The 20,465-nt window shown below is 45.5% G+C and overlaps 1 protein-coding gene across 2 annotated transcripts; it reads right to left on the bottom strand.

The window, feature by feature from the left end:
• Positions 1-7,515: 7,515 nt before the first annotated feature.
• Positions 7,516-18,851, bottom strand: Tmem98 (transmembrane protein 98). 2 transcript variants are annotated; one of them, XM_074046358.1, is made up of 7 exons: positions 18,756-18,851; positions 16,421-16,643; positions 14,784-14,915; positions 13,908-13,941; positions 11,912-12,027; positions 9,552-9,611; positions 7,516-8,344 (listed from the first exon to the last, which is right to left on the bottom strand). In XM_074046358.1, exons 2-7 carry the CDS (start codon positions 16,549-16,551, stop codon positions 8,137-8,139), a joined length of 681 nt encoding a protein of 226 aa, XP_073902459.1. In that variant the 5' UTR covers positions 16,552-16,643; positions 18,756-18,851; the 3' UTR covers positions 7,516-8,136. The 2 variants fall into 2 exon arrangements, with proteins under 2 accessions (XP_073902459.1, XP_020043286.1); XM_020187697.2 differs by having other exon boundaries at positions 16,421-16,603; positions 18,756-18,846.
• Between the last annotated feature and the right edge of the window lie 1,614 nt (positions 18,852-20,465).

The following is a 20,465-nucleotide window of genomic DNA, read 5'->3' on the forward strand; positions in this document are numbered from 1 at the left end:
GGTCCCACTTAAAACCGTTTAATCGGAGTCTCTACAGCTAGGACTCTGACGTTAGTATTTTAGTATTTTTGTAAATTCTTTGGATGATGATTCAAATGTGCCACAAGGTTTGAGAATTACTGTGCAGACAGTGAGCACTTAAAGGTCAAAGACCAGGGCATGAGTCTTTGGATCCCCACAGCCCACCATAAAGACTAGTTCAGAGCTGGTGCGTTATACATGCTTAATAAGAGGGTGAACACAGACAGCAGAAGATAAAGATCAAAAATACAGAAAAGGAAATCAGAGAGGTGTTATTCTGAAGGGAAAAAAAGGAATGATTTGAAACTGAGATGCAGAAGCAAATCTTTAAGATGCTAGGGGCAAAGGAAGAATCTGGAAAAGGCTAGTTGATCATGAGATTGTCTTACATAACAAACCTCTAGTTAAAAATAATAGAATTTTTGATACAAAATAAACAGCACCTGTGGCTGAGAAGGCTAAAGGTGAAGAGGAGTCCAAAAAAATGGGAGTCTCATAATGGGCTGGAATAGTGGGTTTTGGGGGCCGGAACCCTCAGTATTAGTTAGAGATGAGAAGGGCAAATGCCAAAAAGGGAGAGAAAGTACACAGTTGTGATTTTTAAAATAACTGAAACATGTGAGAGGATATGGCCATGATGATAAAATTCATGATTTAAAAATAAAACGGGAAAACAAGAGAAAGAAGCTTGCGATTAAGAGTCAGATGAATTTGTAAGCTATCCATATGAATGTTTGCTCAGAATGCTATTGTTTTAGCAGTGAAAAGGATTATAGGTAAATAAAATATGCAAATGCATTTCATAATGAAAAATCCTGTGATGAGCAATTGAGATAATTATAGTGAAAATTCTCTGGAAAAAATACAAGCTGCTCTAAAAATGTAAGGTGATTATCATTCTAAGGTGTGATTACTCAGTAGATGTTGCTGTGTGCTAAGAAAACTGGCTCCCTGAGCACTGATCATTGGTCAACTATACAAAGACCTCACATCTCCTTGGTTCAGTCTCAAACAGCTCTCTCAAGAGGTAGACTCTCCAGGACTGGGTCTTGGAGGAGAGTGAGGCAAGTAGGCATTCTTGGGATCATCCCAAGTTGGAAGGATTAGGTTTGAGTTTCTGGCTATAATACACAAAACCAGAAAAGAAAGAAGAATAAAGTAAAGGGAGCAGAAAGAGAAAAGAAAGATGTATCTAACATTTATTGAGTGTCTACTATGTTCTAGGCACTGGGCATACAGTATTTTCTTTAACTATCTAAATAACTCTAACTGGCCCAAGATATTTATTGTTGGAGTTCCTTCTCTTCTCTCCTTACTCCATACTCTCCCTAGCATCGCACCCATAGCCATCACATCACTCCAACAACGATACATGAAGTCTTCAGCCCATCTTTTCCATGTTTCAAATATTGTATCTAACTCAACTCAGATATCTCAAGTGTACCCTGGATTCCCAAGTCAAAGAGAGATTCCTTTAAACTCTTGCTAAAAAGATTTATTCTTCTTCTGCTGTTTCCTCCACCAGGAATCCCTGTCCCCAAGCTGTCATCCCATCTGGATGTACAAACTTAAAACCTAGGAGTCCTTCTTGATATGTCCATCTTGCATCATCATACCATATCCACTACACCCCAAGTCCTGTTTCTTTTCCTTCCCAAATACTACTTAAATGTATCCACTCCCCTACCTTTCTATCTTCCTACCCCTGCCTAGACCAACCTACCACCATCTACCTACCTACCACTGTGGCCTAGACTGCCACAGTGGGATCTCTCCTGTCCATGCTGGGCTCCTCCAATTGGTTCTCCACATATGTCTAAGTCTGTTGAGTTGATATACAAAATACCTTAGACTGAATAATTTCCAACAACAAGAATTTACTTCCCACAGTTCTGGAGGCTGGGAAATCCATCAAAGCACCAGTATGTTTGGTATCTGGTGAGGGCCTGTTCCTCATCACTTGTACCGTCTAGCTGTGTCTTCACATGGCAAAAGGGAAACAGGCTCCCGCAAGCCTCTTTTATAAGGGCACTAAGCATATTCATGAGGGTGGATCACCCATGACTTAATAACCTTCTAAAGACCCTAATACCTCCTAATATTATTGTGTTAGGGATTAGGCTTCAACATATGAGGTGGGGCACACACCAACATTCAGACCTTAGCAACATAAAAACCAAAAGGAGCTTTTCAAAATCCAAATCTGATTGTCTCTACCTCCAACCCTCTGCAACCCCACCAGCAATGCAAGCCATTGAATGGACTTGCATATCTCCAGCTAAAGACTGAGTTCCTTCACATGGCCTACAAGGTCTAGCATGATTTGATCTCCTTCCTCATCTTCACCTTGCCTTCTTTCCTGTCTCTTCTCCAGTCACGCTGGCCAGGTGTCAGTTCTTGTCCTCCTGCCAAAGGACTTCTGTACTATTCCTTGTGTTCCCAATCTTCCACTTCTGAGTTCCTACTTATCCTTCAAATAGTATATCAATGATCCCTTGTGGTGGAAACCTTTCTTGGCATCTGAAGAGATCAATCTCCCTTATAATCTTTCAATTCAATCTTGGACTGGCATGGTGGCTCACATCTGTAACCTCAGCTACTTAGGTGGTGTCCAGCCTGGACAAAAAGTTAGCAAGACCCCATCACAACAAAGAAGCTGGATGTGGTAGTATAGGCGTATGGTCCCAGATATGTGGGAGGTTTTAGGTAGAAAGATTGTGGTTCGAGGCCAGCCTGGGCAAAAATGAGAAATCCTATCTAAGAAATAACTAAAACAAAATCAGGGCTAAGGGTGCAGCGCAAGTGATAAAGCACCTGCCTAGCAAGCATGAGGTTCTGAGTTCAAATCTCAGTTCAACCGCTTTTCTTAAAATACTTTAAAACCTTTAATTTTGCATTGATTTAAGCAACTATTTGCTTAATGTCTGTCTTCTCTCAGTAGACTATAATTCCATGAGGACAGAAATTGTGTGTTTTTTCTCTGCCCAGAGTCCTTAGTGCTTAGACAATGCTTGTTCCTTCATAGCTCTACCTGGGAACACATGGTTTCCTCCATGTACCATTCCCACCTGCCCTGTCTGCCAGATCACCTCTTGTCAATCCCCCAACACCCTCCCTACCTCTCATCTCTCTTGTCCATCTCTCTGTTCCCCAGCTATTCCCACTGTAACCTTGAGCTGGATTTGGGGTGAATAAAGGAAGATTTGGTTTCTTGTATCCTGTTTTGTTTTCCTACTACTCCACCTAACCTGTGAATGTTATTAATCATTCACCCACGCTACTGCTTCAAACATTCCAATGATATTTATTTGTTCTTTAGATGAGAAAGGATTTTCTAAACATAAAACCAATCACTAAGGGAAAAAAAATCAATACATTGGACTACACCAAATTAAAAACTTCTGAATGTCAGAAACCATTCTAAACAAAACTAAAAGGCAAATGACAAGGCTGGGGAAAATAAATGCAATAAACATGACAAATAATTGTTATCCTTAATATATAAAGAGCTCATATAAATCGATAAGAAAAATACTAAAATCCCAGTAAAAACCGGGCAAAGGGCATGAATATGTAAAAATAGCCAACAAATAAAAAACATTCAACTGCATCAGTAGTCAGAGAAATACAATGAACACAGCACCCAGCCACCATTCCCCTGTCAAATTAGGATGACATTAAAGGCTGATGAGGACACTGTGATCATTTGCTAACTTCCCAGGAAAATAAGTATTTTGGAGGAATGGGATTGTTTGCTTATTTATTTTGAGACAGGGTCTTGCTATGTAGCCCAGGCTGCCATAAACCTATGACCTTCTTGTGTCCCCTCCACTCTCTGCCTCCCGAGTGCTGGGATTACAGGAGAGCACCACCACACCTAGCAAGAAAGTACTTTTTGACTTTTAATATCTCCCTACCACCTAGAGGAAAAGTTTGAAAACCTCACAAGCCTATCCAGCCTTCCTGTCCTGACTCAACTTCCAGCATGCTCCACCTCCATGTGGAGATTGAACCATGCAATCTTGCAACATTGAACCAGCTGTAACCATTCCTACACACAGTATAGAATGTCACACCTGTGCTGGCTGCCATTACTGGTGCTTTGTGCCCTCCCCTTCCAGCTTCCCTGCCCTCTCCCCTCATCTTCTCCCAACACCTTCCCTTCCTCCACAATTCTTCTGAGATGTCACCACCTTCAGGAAGCTGTCATGAACTGGGTTTGGTGCCCCTATCCTGTGCTCTTTTTATACATACTTACTAGGCAACATTGAAAATGACTTTTTATGACTTTCTGTCCACCTTAGATTATATGCGCCTCAAGAGAGACATTGTGTTTTTATTCATTCCTGTATCCCTGGACTAAATCCAGTATAGATGCTCAACAGATGACTCTTGAACTAATCAATCATATAATAAATTAATGATTCCATTTTGCACCATAAATTTTTGTCACTATTCTGGTAAATGCGAGTTTTACTTAAAATGGATAAAATGAACTCATTTTGGATGGAGAGAAAATACCTCACCCATGCCCCAGCCCTCATTTTAGGCTCATGTCCTATCATCCTGTGGGTTGTAACCTATTATGGGCCATGAAATTAATTCATGGGTCATGTGTACCATCTTTTCAATGCAAAATATTAGGAGGAAAAGAGAATAAAATGACTCTTGTAGCTGTTCTTTCCCTTCCGTTTCCAATATTTTCCATTATTTCCATTTTACCTCCTGCTGCACCCAGGTGGGAAGGAGGACTGGTCAAAAATACAAGCTGAGGAGATGAGGTTCTTGCTCTGATTTTTACTCATTGTGAGACTACAGGAAAGCTACCCAGCTCTCTAGGCTTTGGTCTTCTTACCTGGACTGGGGGCTATAAAAATACAGATAAGCAGCTGGGCACCAATGGCTCAGGCCTGCAATCCTAGTAGCTACACGGGAGGCTGAAATTGGGAAGATCAAGTTTCAAGGCCAGCCTGTCCAAATAGTTCTCAACACCCCATCTCCAAAATAACCAGAGCAAAATAAACTAGAAGTGTGGCTCAAATGGTAGAGCACCTGCTTTGCAAGTGTGAAGCCCTGAGTTCAAACCCCAGTTGCACCAAAAACAAACAAAAAAACAGATAAGCTGGGCTGGGAGTGTAGCTCACTGGTAGAGCACTTGCCAAGCATGTACAAGGCCCTGGGTTTCATTTCCATTATCACAAAAATAATAACAATAATCAAAACAGGAAGGACCCTGTTTTGTTTCAGATTCTAAGCACTGTCCATCAGCATCTCTGGTATGGAGTGCCTGTGAGCACCCAACAAAGCAGACAGGGCCCCATGTTACTCCCACCCAGTTTCTGCTCTGGTGCCTCACCCATTTTTGCCCCTCTTCCTCTGTTCCTAATAAGTTGCCCACCCTATGTTTGTTTATACCATGATTCAGTTTTGAGCCTCTCAGACTTGGGGGGAAACACATAATTGATGATATTAGGCAAATTTATGAATTTATGAGCCCTGGAGCCCAAGATCATAGGTTCTGAAGGAAACAACTGTCTTTCTAAACTGCAAATCTGGTAAAGTCCTTCCCTGCTTAAAGTCTTTCTCTGTCCCCAGTAAACTCAGGGCAAAGCTCCAACTCCCTCATAGGACCTATAAGGTCCTTTCTGACATCCTGTCTACCTGTCCAGCCCCACTCCTTACATCTTCCCGGTCAACCTGCACTTCCCCAGCCAGTCATGACTCTTGGCCCTTGGCCCTTCCCATGTCCTCCTGTCTGCCCAGGACATTTCCCTAGTGGAGTCTTCTTTGGCAGGTCTCCACTGGGCATTGGTTCCTCTCTAGTTTCTGTACCCAGCCCCACCCTCTCCCTACTCAGTGCCCCTATACACCCTCCATCATGGCCCTGGTTCCCCAGCTGCTCATTTGTCTCTCTTTCTCCTTAAGGGAAAGGGTTGTGCCTTTTATTCCATTATCTTCAGCATCTAGCCCAGCCCCTCCCCCAGAGGAAGCTCTCAGGGCACATTTGTGGGAGGGAGAAGGAAATGGAAATTCTTCATTTTACCTTCCCCAAGGTCATAAGGCACTCAGGCCATTTTCTAAAGCTCAGGCTCTCACGGGCACACTCCTGGCAGAGAAGCAGCCCTGGCTGGAGTTAGGAGGGCAGGGTGAGTACCAGGGTAAGCTGGATGCCAAGAGCACCATTCCTTCTAGAGATTTCATGGGCGAGAGGAGAGTCCCTGGAGGAATGTGAGTTTACACAAGCAGCCTTGGGAACACTGGTACGGGGCCAGGAGCTTGCACGTCTCTGGGTGAACATTCCTAGGGTGGGGCGGGTTCAGTTCCAAGGCCCGGAGCAGCAGTCCTGCTTGGACAAGCCATGCTGACTGAGGCAATTCCAGTTGACCTGAGCCAGCCATGTCAGGGCACAGAAAGGTTTCTGTTGGCTAGTTAGAACCAGACACACAATTGGGCATTTCATACACCCCATTTCATTTAATTAACATACCAACCAATGAGGCAGTAGCCTTGATTTTACAGATGAGAAAGCTAAGGACCAGAGAGGTAAGCATAGGGGATCCCAGGACTATCTCTGCCAGGTGTGGTTTGCCCAGGGACAGATATATCTGAGTCCCTAGGTGAACTAGTGTCCATGTACGTGATGGTAAATCTTTTCTTCCACAGTTCCACACCCTGCTATCCTGGTGTAGGACCTTTAGAGTCAAATTCTAATGAAGAAGGAATAGGGATAGGAATTCAGTGTGAAGATATTTGAAGTGAAACAGAATTAGGTTCAAATTTGGGCTTGGTTGTTTACTGCGTGAACTTGGACAAGTTACTTTAACTCTCTGGTCCTTAGCTTTCTTGTCTGTAAATCAGTTTTCTTAAGTAACTTGTCTAAGTTTATATGGTAAACAACCAAGTCCAAATTTCAACCTAATTCTGTCTGACTTCAAATACCTTACCATCCTTCTCCTCCAAGGGAAGAGGGATTTGCTGGCTTGTGTTCAAGCAGAAAAAATTAAATGGGAACCAATATGCAGTTCCAACTATACTTAATGACACAGGATATGAACCGGGACAACCCCTGAGCTAAGCCCCTCTTTTAAGAGCAAGGTTGGCTTTGCAAACCTGGGAAGAAGGAAGGTACGTCATGCTCATGATGGAAGTGAGCAATCTGGATCGTAGCTGGATTGTGCAATTGTGATTCTGCATCCCACTTAAGGTCTCAAATCATAAAAGTACCCTTCGTCTTTCAATATTTGCACAACAAACATACCAAGAAAAGGGGACACACCCTCCCAGATGCCATGCTCATGGGAAACTACTATTTCCTTTGGTATATTCTCTTGGACCTGAACTGGGTGGGCTGGGGGTCTTTAATTATCTCATTTGAGGCATACACATGAGGAGGTATCCTCAGGATTCTCAGACCCTCTCCTTCCATCCTTGTTCTCAAATACATCCCACCACACACCATGCCTAAGTATCTGACTCAATAACCACACATTTAAGGAAAACACAAGCATAAATTTACTATTCACCTCGTGATAGTGGGTAACATTGTAGGCATAATGATTTAAAAAAGAGAGAGAGAGAGAGAGAGAAATAATCAACTGTGTAGTGCTCAGCTTCAAACCCATACTTATAAAGGGAAGGAGGGAGTCAGAGGTTTCATGGACCAGGCAGGTAACTTAACATAAATAATGAAGCAGGCCTGGTGGGAGCTTCTATTAGTTTTGAATGATTGTCCTCTGAAAATGCAGATGAGAACTGTCACACCTCTGATTGTTCAAAGAAACCAGAAATCTTGACTTTAATATAAAACCTCTTGATTTTTATGAGGGCAGCTCAATTTTCTTGAAAGCACTAGGTTAGCTAAATCAAGCTGACAGCCCACTAGCTTTCCATACTCTGCTATACATGTGGTGAGTGACATCTCCCCTAACTATGGTGTTAGACTGCCACTCTCCAGCCACCATCTGCCACTGCAACAGAGGCATCCGCAGCTGGGGCTCCCTGCTTTACTCTACACACAGGGCTGGACTCCTGAGCCTTGGAGAACAACTAACTCTACAGGAAGAAGTGGAAAGTACAGCAAAGCCACACAGCGGTAAAGCAGGATGGCCCTGGTGACTAAATGGCAGACTGCTCCTGCAAGAAGCCTTCAGGGCCTGGGAGACTTTTATCTGGCTCAGAAGCCAGGGCTGCCTCTCGAAGGACTTCCAGATGCTCTTCAGCAGCTGACAGTGACTGGTCAATCCAATCCAGGCCCCCGGTCAGATGACAGGCATTCCTGGTCACAAGCACCAGATGACTAACAGACAGGAGCAAGGCAGTTGTCCTGGGGGGAGGGAAAAACAGGATCAGGTTCCCTAGGAAATGAGGGACTTTGCACAAAAGCCTGAATGGATCCACTCTAGATTCACGCTCCCCAAACTGGAGACCCTTCCCTGGGAGGTCCATGCTCAAATAGCTTTGGAGATGGCTAGTTTAAGCAAGGTTGAATGAAGCCCATCTCAGAGATTTGATATTCCTGACAAAGCTGCAATGGGAGACTAGAATATGCTGTGTCTCACAAACTTATTTAAGACTATGGAAGCCACTTTCTGCAATATGCCTATTAACAGCGTTCAGAAGGGTGTTTTGTGAAACAGTTCGGATGTGGTCAATTGGATGAACACATCTCCAACTGCTGCCTCTTGATGACAGGATATGCATCCCCCAGCCTTAAGCATTCCTTATTGATCCCAAATCCGTAAGTCCAGGGCTGGCTTACTCAACTCTAAAGAAAATTTAATTGAAAATCAAATTGAGGAGGAGTTTTTTTTCAGAATTAAAAGATTCACTGTAAAATGCCTTTCATATAGTGAATGTGCCTGACGTATCTGGGGATGTATTACAGGTTATTAACCCACAGACAAGGCGGGGCAGCAACAGAAGTGAAGCACTATGACCTACTGCCTACCAGCAACATTACACATCATATCTATGAGGCAGTCATGAATCAGAGGAGAGAATGTGGGTTTACATTTGGCACAGGAACATGAGTTTCACAAGGTGAAATAAACTCTGTGAATTAGGGGAGTCAGGAGAGGAGGGTTTGTGGAGGTGCCTGGTAGAAGGTGACCACTGCGGTGGCTGTGTCACCTCTATTCTTGTGGCTCTACTCAATAGAGCAACACTGGGCAGCACTCATAGCTAGGTGTGGCTGTTTCTGGGGTCCAAAGATCAGAGGAAGGAGTGGGGGTGTAAAGGGAGGGAAAGCACAGTTAGAACTTAACAAGGCTGAATGTCTAATCATGAAAATCCAAGGCCTCAAACCCGCTCTTCTCTGAGGTTTCAGGAAGAGGACTGGCCCCTATCACTTGGCCAGGCTCAGCTTACTGGTTGACTGATCATTCACATGGAAGTGAATGTACCCAAAGCCAGGGTGGCCTTGGGAAGCCAGCAAAACAGTCCTCTCTAAACAACCGGAGCAGTCAATCTTACAAACAGCTAGCACAGCAAGTCTGCAGTATGTACAGAAGAGTGAGCACCCCACCCCTCACCGTGCGTCCAGGAGCTTGGGGTCCAATGGAGGGTACATTGACTTCACAACATCGTCCACTCTGAGGGGAGGCAAAAAGGACCACTCTCAATATTTTACTTTTCTCATCTCCTTTTTTCCCTACTTCCTTTCTATTTTAATTCCAATCCTTCTCTGAATATTCCAGGCCCTATCTTCAGTGGTTCTTTCTCTCACTATTTCTGTATCCTCTGACAAGACAGGTTAACGTAAAGATTTCAGGTCTGTTTAGAGAACATTTTCTTTCTGATTTTGTTTTAGTTTAAACATACAAGGTCATCATATGGGATGATACTCAAGATTACTTACTAAGTTAAAAAGACAAATGTCAATACATAAAGCCCAATATACCCTATTTATATAAAAATAAATGAACAAAAGCTATGAACTGGGGGAGGGTTTGGGGAAATACTCACCATTTAATCTCCTGAATTTGGGGAGGGATGGATTTAGGGAGCACTCCACCTTCCAGACAATCTATTTCTGCAGTATTTTAACTTTTGTGTTTAGAGAGGGGAAAAAGATGCTAAGTACAGTTACAAGAACACTAAAAAAAAGCCACAAGCTCAATTTGAGCTTGCTTTTTTTCTCATGTGGTACAGTCCACACATAGTTAATATTTTTAAAGTCAAGTTCAGAAAGGAACTACAATCTCTTCTGATTTGTGGGGTACAAGGCTTGGCTCCAAATCTTTGCTGATGGATTACTTGACAGCTTGGTTTCTAAAAGTACTTGAAAAAAAAAGTCTTCATTCTTATTCAGGGCTGAAGAGCTGGAGAGGAAGTACAGAGGCATGGTGGCCCTCAGCCCATCTAAGCCAGCCCCTCCTTTCTTTGCAGCACCCACAGCAGAAGCCACTCCCCTTCAAATAATATGCCATCAATATACCACATGGAGTAAATGGAGCAAGATGGACAACTTGGCCAGAAGGAGAAAGTATTGGTGGAGCAAAAGAACAAAGCAGGAACCCTGATGGAATTATGGCAGGAAACATTAAGGAAGTGGTCCAAGGTGCTCTGCAGGAAGGGCCTGTGAGCACCAGGGCAGGCCACCCTCCTGGCAAAGCCACACCCTTACCTTGGCACACTGTGAAACCTGCCCCCTCCTCAGAAACCTCACTATCCTAACTCTCCTGACCCCTCCTGAAATGCTCCCTCATAACCTATATCACAGGAACTGTCCATCCCCTGCATGGCTCATGGAAGTGACAAAAAGCCTGTGGAAGGATCAAGCAGACATGAGTCTCTAAAAATAGTGGTTGGCCACCAGGAATGCCTGGCACTTGCCCAGAGTCTGGGTAGGGGTCTTAAGGCCAGGAACCAACTGAGGCTGATAAACATTATATGGCCACACCCACCATGGGCAATCCAGAGAAAGCCAAGAGCACTTCTGGGCTAAGTCCTCCCTGGACTACCTCCCTCCACCTTTCTCAACTCACTGAGCACAGAGTTCAACTATACCAAGTCACTACCCTCAGAAGTCCTCAGGTTGCCCACCCGCAGGAAGTTGGTTATTTTTATTTGGTTAATCTTGAGGCAGGGAAGACTGGTTCCTCATCATTTCTCCCAAAGACCCTGGAATTCACAGCCCAGGGGCAGTGGGGCCAGATGAGTGATAAAGAAACCTTCTGGACCTGGATTATTTCTGGTTCAGGCATATCTTCATACCAGCCACCAGATGGCAGTACAAACTTAGTACAGCCCTTCGCTCTAAGAAAAGAGCTTTATCTTCACAAAATCCAGCCCAATGAGGGGGTGTAGTTGTTGACTGCAATCCTGCTGGGTGCCTCCTCCATGAGATTTTGCAGACAGCCTGGAATTTGGGAGGTCTGAATGCTGTATGGCTTCACCTCCCACCCAGTCCTGGAGGATGCTAGCTAGGTTGTGGGTAGGACAGAGTAGAGGCCACAGCAGCAAGGAATACAACCCCCAAACTAGTTCCTAGTCCAGATGCAGGCTGGACACAAGGCATGGCCAGGAGGTGACTAGAAATAGGGATGTGGGCACTCATGGGAAATGTGCCTGCTGGCTGCCACAGCGCCTGGGAGGATGGAACATCTGACATGTGACAGAGTAGGAGTAGCCACCAGAATTGTAGAACAGACTTTCATGACCAGTCATACTGTGAAAAGGCCCATCAGACAGGCACATGCTGAAGAAGGGGATCGTGGGAGCTTGGGAGCTTGGGAGTCCCAATATCTAAATCATCTTGACTGCTCTGTAAATATTTGGGGCACTGATAACTGAGGTTGCCCACCTACTGTTTCTTAGTAGAGCGTGGCCCTGCTGGCTACCTCAGCTTCCCCCTTGGAGTTTGGGTACCTCAAGGCCATTGACCACTCACCTGGGGCTGATCCGCTTGGCCACCACAATGATATCACTGACACTTGCTGAAGTCTTCATCTTGGCCCCTGAACCCATCGTCATGGCAACAAGTTTTTCTGTCAGAGTGTGACAAATCTACCACAGCAGGGAGAAGAGAGGTGATGAGGGGTGACCTGGCTCCCCTGAGGGTTTCTACCACACATACGTACACACACAAACACACACACATATCCCCAGGGACAAATATGGCCTGCTCTGGGTACCACCACAGAGCTGGCCCCTATCCTAATAGCCAAATTGAAAAGTACACAGAGATAAGAGGAAATGGAATGGGAAGAGGCAAAGCTATGAGCTTAGGTGGTAGTGTGGGGATTCAGATGGAGAGCAGAGCTTTAGCTTAGAGAAGTCTAAGCTGAAGTAATCCATCTAAGAAAAATCATGTGCTCTAATTTCACCTTCTTGCTTGGGGGTAGGGGAGTCTTCTTTCTAGTCCTTTTCCTCATGGTTTAGTCTTTCTAAAGGAGAATTTCTACAGTGGAGTGCCTGGTGACATTCTCCATAATGGCTTTTATTTCAATAATTTCCGAGGGTAATGTATTATTAGTATATTTGTCAAGATAATGGGGAAAGGCAAAACTATGACACACGGTCCTTTTCAAAATCCACGAACAGTGCTGGCCACCTCAAAGCTTATTTCCCTTCTGTGCCTACCCCTGGGTAGAATGGGATATACTTCTGTCCCTACAAAGAAGTTCCATTACCTGCCTGTTTCTGAGACTAGAAAATAGCAGAAAAAGCACACTGGGGAGGGAGCCCAGTGCACTCCCTCAAACTCCCACCACGGGGATTCAAGGGCAGGTGACCTAGGAAAAGAGTCTTGAAGTCCCATAAGGAGGTTTGGAAGCCCTTTCCTTTGATCTGAAGTACTCAGGATGGCCCACTGATTGTAATCCAGCTGATTCATCTCCCACCACAGGTGCCAGTGAGGGTAAAGGATAAAGTCCAGTTCCAGAACACATCCTGGGTGGGAGAAGGGAAATATAATCTGGCTTTAGTGCTGCAGTCATTATACCTAGCTTTCTGTATCTATATCCAAATCTATATATCTACAGCTGTATTTATATGTCCAAGGAGCTTCCTGGAATTAAATAATAAGCCCAGACTCAAGCAACAATTTCCTACTAGGCTTTCCTTGCCCCATGATAGACAGCCAAGGAAGAAGCAGAATAAAGGACTTTTTAATATCTTCTACAGAATGACACTGGAGAAAAGACAGTTATCTTTTTTGAAATCTTGAATAATTATTAGACAAAGAAACAAAAAGATAAGGTACCTGAAAAGAAACTCATATTTGCATTTGGCCAAACATTTGAGTATTATTATGATTCTATTACCTAGGATAGTATCAGGCAAAAATTGGAAAACCTATGCCAAAACTATAAAAATGACCCAAAATGCAAATTGGGTGCAATTTTCCAAAGATTTCAGGCCCTCAAAGACAAAAGTCTGCCTCCAACTTGAATTTTTTTTTTTTTTACAACTGTGATTGTCTCATTTGGCTGATTACTGTCACATCCAAAGGCAGCTAGAGAAGACTTTTTAATAATTGAAGTCCAAATACTGAACTCAACTTGCTGGGCAGGACTGAGTTCCGTACCAATGAAAGAAAGAGCTCAGGGAGAGACCAGAATCCTCACCCACCCTTGGCAGCTACATAGCCTCAGGCGCAAGGTCTGCCCCTGAGTTGGTGAAATAGTGGCTGGTGACCCCCTAGGCTGTCCTTCCCACAGACTACTGCATTAAGAGGACGAGATAAAAGAGAGAGTAAAAAGGGCCTTGAGAATTCTAAAGTAAAGCAGGTGAGAATGGAAGCACACAGCAGAAATTCCAAGTGTCAAACTAAAGCAAGGCTTTTGGCAAGGGTCAGTGCACTTCTTGAGGTCCCTTTCAACTCCGTTCATGCCGTGGGCGCTTTGGTGACTGCCCTTGATCTCACAGGGCAATCAGAGCATTACCTTCAAGATGGCGATGCAGTGGGACATGAGACCCCTGTGGAGATAAGAGGAGGAGGTCAAAGCTTCTCTAGAGTGTCCACCTAACTCCAGCCCCCACCTCTGCTGCTCATCCAGGGCTGGTCAGAGGACACAGCTGGACACCACCTGAGAGCAGAATGCCTTAGGGTTCAAATTGAAAGCCCGTGACTCTTCCCTCTCCACTCCCCCAACCCAGTTCTCCAGGGGATTCTACTCCCCACTGGTTAAGCCATGCTTTTTATAACTCCAGCCTGGTGAACTCCTCACCCTTCAAACCTCAATCAAAAGATACCCCTTTGTGACTTCTTTCATGAAAGCCATCTCAACCTCCCCATCCCAGGCAAACCTTGACTGCCTCTTCCATGTGCCACTCACCTACAGTTTCTATGATACTGTATTTGGTACAACTCTATCTCCCCATCATTTTAATATCTACAAAGTCTGGCCCAGTGCTCTCCACATAATGCCTCATACATGTGTGCCCAGGAAATGGATGGCTAAGTGGATAAGCAGCACACACTTCTCAAACTTCAGGGGTTTCTGTTGGACAGAGAGCTCCCTGAGAGATACTGAAGACCCAGGCTTCATCCTCAGGACCTGACCACCAAATTCATGGGATAATCCAAGTACATTGAGTGACTTTATAACCACCTTTGCCATGCATCTAAAGGCCTGAATGGTCAAGTCTACAAAATGGGAGGGGAGCAAGGACAAATATTGTCATGTCCTGTTCTGATTTCTCCCCACACTAAAGGCAGAGGAGGCCAACCTGTGATAGAACATTAGCCAAGGAAGCCAGAAGTTCCTTTGCCATCCCCCCGGGGGCTATAGGAAAGCAAAAGGTCCCCAGGGCCTTACGAAGCATCTTCAATCCAGTCTTCATTCTCTAGAATGGCTTCGATGTGGGGGTTGGTGATGACAACATCATCCAGTTCTAACTCAGAAGGCTCAGACTGGGTCTCCATAGCACCAATGAGGTCCACAATGGGCCTGGAAGGAAAAGGCCATTATGGTTTCTTGATGGAAACTGAGACTAACCCCTCCTCAATGAAGCCCATTGCTATAGTTTAGATCTTGAATGTCCCTCAAATACCCATGTGTTACAGGTTTGGTGCCCCAGCTGGCACTACTGGGAGGTGGTGAGATCTTTAAGAAGTAGGAGGCCTTCAGGTCATTGGGGGTGGGCCAATCCTTGAAGAGGATTGTGGGATTCTGGTCCCTTCGTTTTTGTCTTCTGCTTTCTGGCCATGAAGTGAGCAGTTTGCTCCATCACACACTCTGCACAATTGCCATTTGGCAGCCCCACTAGAAGTCTAAAAGCAATGGATCCACCTGATTATATACTAGAACCTCTAAACCCATGAGCCTTTCCTCTTTACAAGTTTATTTTCTAAGGTATTTTGTTATACTAACAGGAAGTGGACTACAACATCCACATAACCCCCAAAAGGATGAAGGAAGTCAATAAGGAAGGGCAGAAACCACTTGTACCGGATCCAAACCTAACCCTAGTGGGACCACAGTTGAGGGCACGGCTAAACAGTAAGCCAAGGAGGGCACCAACACTAATAAAGCAAAATGAGATGAGCTACTGGAGTAGGGTGATATCCATGCAATTACAAAGACCTATGAGCTAAAGCTCCTTCAGCACAAAACCATCCCCTTTTATCATTGGTTTTCCCTTCAAGCCTACACTGTATGGAAACGTGAAGGTTTCTATTACCCACACCCACTTGCATCTCCTACCTAGTCTGCAAAATCACTTCTGGGGACCTCCTAACCCACACCCACTCCTTGCCCCTCCCCACCAAGTTATCCTGGAAAAGTGGAGAAAGTAAAACCACCTTCTCCTTTAGAGCAGTTCTTTAAAACTCGAGACACATTGGACATAGTGGTGCACACCCGTAATCCCAGCATTCAAGAGGCTGAGGCAGAAGGATCTTGAGTTTGAGGCCAGCCTGGGCTTCATGGCAAGACTCTATCTCCCAAAACAAAACAAAAAACCTGGGACACCAAAGCATTCTTTGCAATAACAGCACTTTCCTGGATCATATAAATGGGCACTTACAAATTATTAAGCACTCAACAGAAATGTTGATAGAATTAAGAAAGACAGTAACAGACACTAAAGGCTGGTTGCCATGGTCCTTTAAAGATCTATCATTTAAAACATCCTTAAACTGAAAATAGGATCTTTCTTACAAAACTACGTGTCATAAAGAAATCTGTTGTGCAAAATGAGAGACAAGCCCATGCTGGATTGTCATGATGCAGAGTGACTGTGGCTTAGATGTATGTCTGTGTGTGGGTGTGTGATTTCTGTTCTCACAGGTTTGACTGGAAAGGGATTTGGCTTGTCCCACCACTAAGTAAGGTGGTTAGCTTTGCATAGGTGGCTGTACCTTTATACTAGGTAAATATGTTCAGTGATTTGTTCAGTAGTTTGGAGAACAGAGACAGATTTTGTCTGCACCCACCCCCCAAGGCCCACTCACTTAGAATCATAGCGCTGCAGCAGGTCCCTGGGCCGGCAGTAACGCTGCCTGCAAACCACCACCAAGGCTGCAAACGAGGCCAGGAAGATGGTAGCCAGCACACCTATGGCAACAATCACCACGGTCTCCATGCTTCATTGGCTCCTGACTCAGTCCCACTCACATCCTCCACACAGGATAGAGCTTGAGAGGACACAAGGACAGAGCAGACCTGGTAAAGATACTACAAAAGAGAGGGGGGAAGCTGCGTGTCACCAGCTGTTAGTGGCAAACAGGATGGGAAGGGCAGCACTAGTTTCCTCCAAGTTACCTGCCAAGGTGCATTTTACGACATGCCCGAATTTGCCTTTTCCCTTATTAAAAGAGTTTGCTTCCTGTTTGGACCATCCAGAACAATAGTGGAGTACTTGCCTGGCAAGCGCAAGTTCCTGAGTTCAAACCCCAGTACCACCAAAAAATAAAAATAAACAAATAAACCTGGGACAAAAAAAAAAAATTAGCATTTTTTTTATATCTACAATAAATGTGCATGACAAAATAAGAAAAACAATTTTTAAAAAGTGCATGCAGGAACACCCACTAAAGAAGGGAAAGGCAGATTATAAATATAAAGGATCTCCCTGTGCCAGGCTCTTGCATGTGTCCTCTTCTAACAACCCTAGGATGCAGGTGTTAGTATCTCTATTTTAAAAGTCTATGTAGTAAGGAAGCAGAAAGTGACCACTTAAACTGAAAGGACATTCACCTTCCTGTTCCTTTCTAAGGAGGAAAGAAGACTGAAAACTCTGGAACGGGTTTTGATTGTCATTTTCAGTGTTGGAAATGCTACTTACCTATTGCTGTTTCCACTTGGAGTTTTCCCGTCCAGTCATGCAGGGCTTAATGACTGGGATACAGCCCAAGAAATGTGTCATCACGTAATTTTGTCATTGTCAAACACCATAGAATGAACTTACACAAAGATAGCTATGATGTCACTAGATGATGTAATCTTATGGGACCACCACTGTATATTCGATCTGCAGCTTACTGAAATGTTATCAGTCCATGAAAGGGTTTTAAACTCAGGACAGAGGAACAAGAGCATCTCTGAGAAGTTCCCATTTGCAAGGCTATATCACTGCAGGCCTCCCACTTGCACCCCTTTGAGCAAGTTCTCTCCCCTCTCTGGGCTTTAATTTCTCCCCTTGCAAAAAATGGGCACTCTAACTTAGGCATCTCTATGACCCTAGGGTGGTGCATCTCCTCTATTTGCATTTAAGTCTATGCTCTATGTCTTGGAGGTTCCAAATGTTCTTGGTTGCATTCAGTTATATTGATCATCTATGATGCCTGGGCACTGGGCTGATTTCTGTAGACTGGAGATAAAAAAAAAAAAAAACAGACCCCGATCTTACGAAAGACAGACAAGTGGAAAAACCATTTCAGCTCCATGTGCCTGGGCTATATGCAGAAGTACATAGAAAAGAGAAAAACTGCATTTTTATGACACTTTCTGGGTAAGTCTTCATAAGGCTGGTGATGCTTGAGCTGAGTTTTGAAGGATGCCTAGGAGTTTGTGAAATAGAGGTGGGAACTATGCTGGTTTAAAGTGCCCAGGAATCCCTCTTAGAGGTCTCCTGCACAGCTGTGTCAAAGACATCTCTTTCATCTCTGTATCTCTGATAGTGTGAGGGAGAGGGGTGAAGAAGCAGGTCATTCACAGGGTCTGCCTCCGTTTTTCTGGGGGTGTGGCTCTCTGTGCTGATTCTCCTTATCTATCCCCTTAGTCCTTGTTCTTTCCTCCTCCGTCTCTCTGTCTTCATCTCTGTTTTCCTCGCCATGCAACAATTTGCCTTCCAGTCTCTTCCTTTCTCAGGGTTTCCCTCTCCCCCTGCCCCACCCCGGCCTCCAAGTCCACCCTCTTTCTTCCCCTCTTCCTGGGCCTCCAGAGTGTTTCTTCAGGGCTGCATGAGCTGCTTGCACTTTCCCTCGCCTTTCCCGGAGATTTTTCTGGGTAGGCGTTTCTTTGTGCACTTTTCTTCCTTTGTTTCCAGAGTTAGTTTTCCTGTTTTCCCGTCTCTCTCTCCCCTTCTTTCCTCCCCATCTTTCCATTTGGCTCCAAACCCACAAGAACTAAGCAGCTCCGACACCGTTTCCCTCCCCCCTACCCGGCCACCCCAACACCAGCCATCCCAGGGCCCCGGGGAGGAACCAGGAGGGACCTGCCCGCCCGACTTTCGTCCCCAGTTTGCGCGCCACCAACCATGGCCCGCGCCCCCCGGCTGGGCTTGCAGTGAATTCGGCTCGGCCCGGCCCGGCCGGGCGCCGGACCCGGCCCGCGGGCCTCACCCACCTCAGGTGCGGCTCCGGGCGCGCCCCGTGGCTCCCCGCCACCCCGCCGAAGGCCAAGTCCGGCCCGGCCCGCGGCCGCCTGCAGCGGGGCATGCCGGGAAGAGCGGGGCGGTCGGAGGACCCAGACCCACCCCCCGCGCGGCCCGGCTCGGCCCGCGCATCCAAATCCCCCGCTGCCAGGCGCCGCCGTCCCCGCCAGGCCCCCCGACGGCCGGGGGCTGGGGCCGCCAGAGGCTGGAGCAGCTGGGAAACCTTCACCAGAGAATTCCTCCTCGCGCCCCGGCGGAGGCCAGGCCCTAGCTGGCAGGTGGAGGGACTGCAGGGACCCTCCCCATCCTGGCTGGCCATCCAGTGCTGGCGGGGAGTTGGGGTGGGGGGAGAGTTTCCACAGTGTGACTGGCCACAGAGCGAGTGTGCTGTCCTCAGACAGATTGGAGCCACTTGCAATTTGGGGCAAATTATTTCAGTTCTCTAGGGCTTGGTGCCTTCCTCTGTGAAAGGGGGCTACTGCTTGGACGAATTCTGAGTTGATGTAAGGATCAAGTGACACAAAGCATGCAGTGCATTGAAGAATGCCTGGCCCAGGGTAAATAGTGAATCAGAAGCCTGACACAGCAGACAGTAACAAGAAGACCCATTCCTAACAATTGTCCAGCTAGGATCCTGGCAGGCAGTCCTACCCTGGATTCCACACTACTCCACCCTATTGCAAAGGAGAAGACACCTCATTCATGGGGACACAACCTTCATCCCTCTATCATCTCTTGGTCATCCAAGAGATATTCATGTCAGATAGTGCAAGCTGCCCTTAGGCTCATGAAGTCCAGAGGCCTTGGAAGCAAGCTGAGGGCTGTATGGACAGGGATTCCAGCCAGAGTCCAGGGTACCAAGAGTATGTGGACATGACCTCCAGATGGTCCTATCCTCAACTCTCCAAAGGAAAGGCAGATCCAGAGTGAGCTGGCTGGACATGGTCAGAGGCCCAGTGTCCAGTCCTGTCAGTACCCATGACAAGTACCAAAGGATGCAGGTTAGGCCCCAGGCAGTTTAATGTGCAGTGTCTATAAACTGGTAATCCCCAAGCCTCATCCAGCCCACACTGGTGTTTTCTGTTGGTTTGTTTGTTTCAGTTCGTGGCTTTTAAAAATCAAATTAGTCATGGAAACACTGAAAGATCTACATGCACTGACTGAGCATGTAGTTCAGTGGTAGAGTGCTTGCCTAGCATATGCAAAGCCCTGGGTTCCATCCCCAGCAACATGAGAAAACAAACAAATCAAGAATTTCAAGACTGGGGTGTGCTCAGTGGTAGAGGCCTAGCATACCTGAGGCCCTGGGTTTGGTGTCCCCCAACATCACAAAAAAATTTTTTTCTTATAATTTTAGATTTATTCTCTAAAGGAGAAGCTGAGAGGTTATTTGGTCACCCTTTGAAGTGCTTTCATGAAGAAGCTACTGAGTATCATCATCTGCATAGAGAACAGGAGATTAGAGCTAAACTGCAAACCTTGGAAAGTGTTATTGAAGACAGCAAGTGTCTTTATTTCTTGGAGATTGTCTGAGATGAACTGCTTTTATTTGTCTTGGGTGACTAGACATTTAATACCCTTATGGGGCAAAGCTAAACCATATTATCTTTTGTGGTGTTTTTCAGGTCTGGGATTCTGTGACCATACAAGAGATGTAAATGGAAGCTTTAGCCTTGCAATGT

Source organism: Castor canadensis, chromosome 11 (assembly GCF_047511655.1).
Source record: "Castor canadensis chromosome 11, mCasCan1.hap1v2, whole genome shotgun sequence".
NCBI lineage: Eukaryota > Metazoa > Chordata > Mammalia > Rodentia > Castoridae > Castor > Castor canadensis.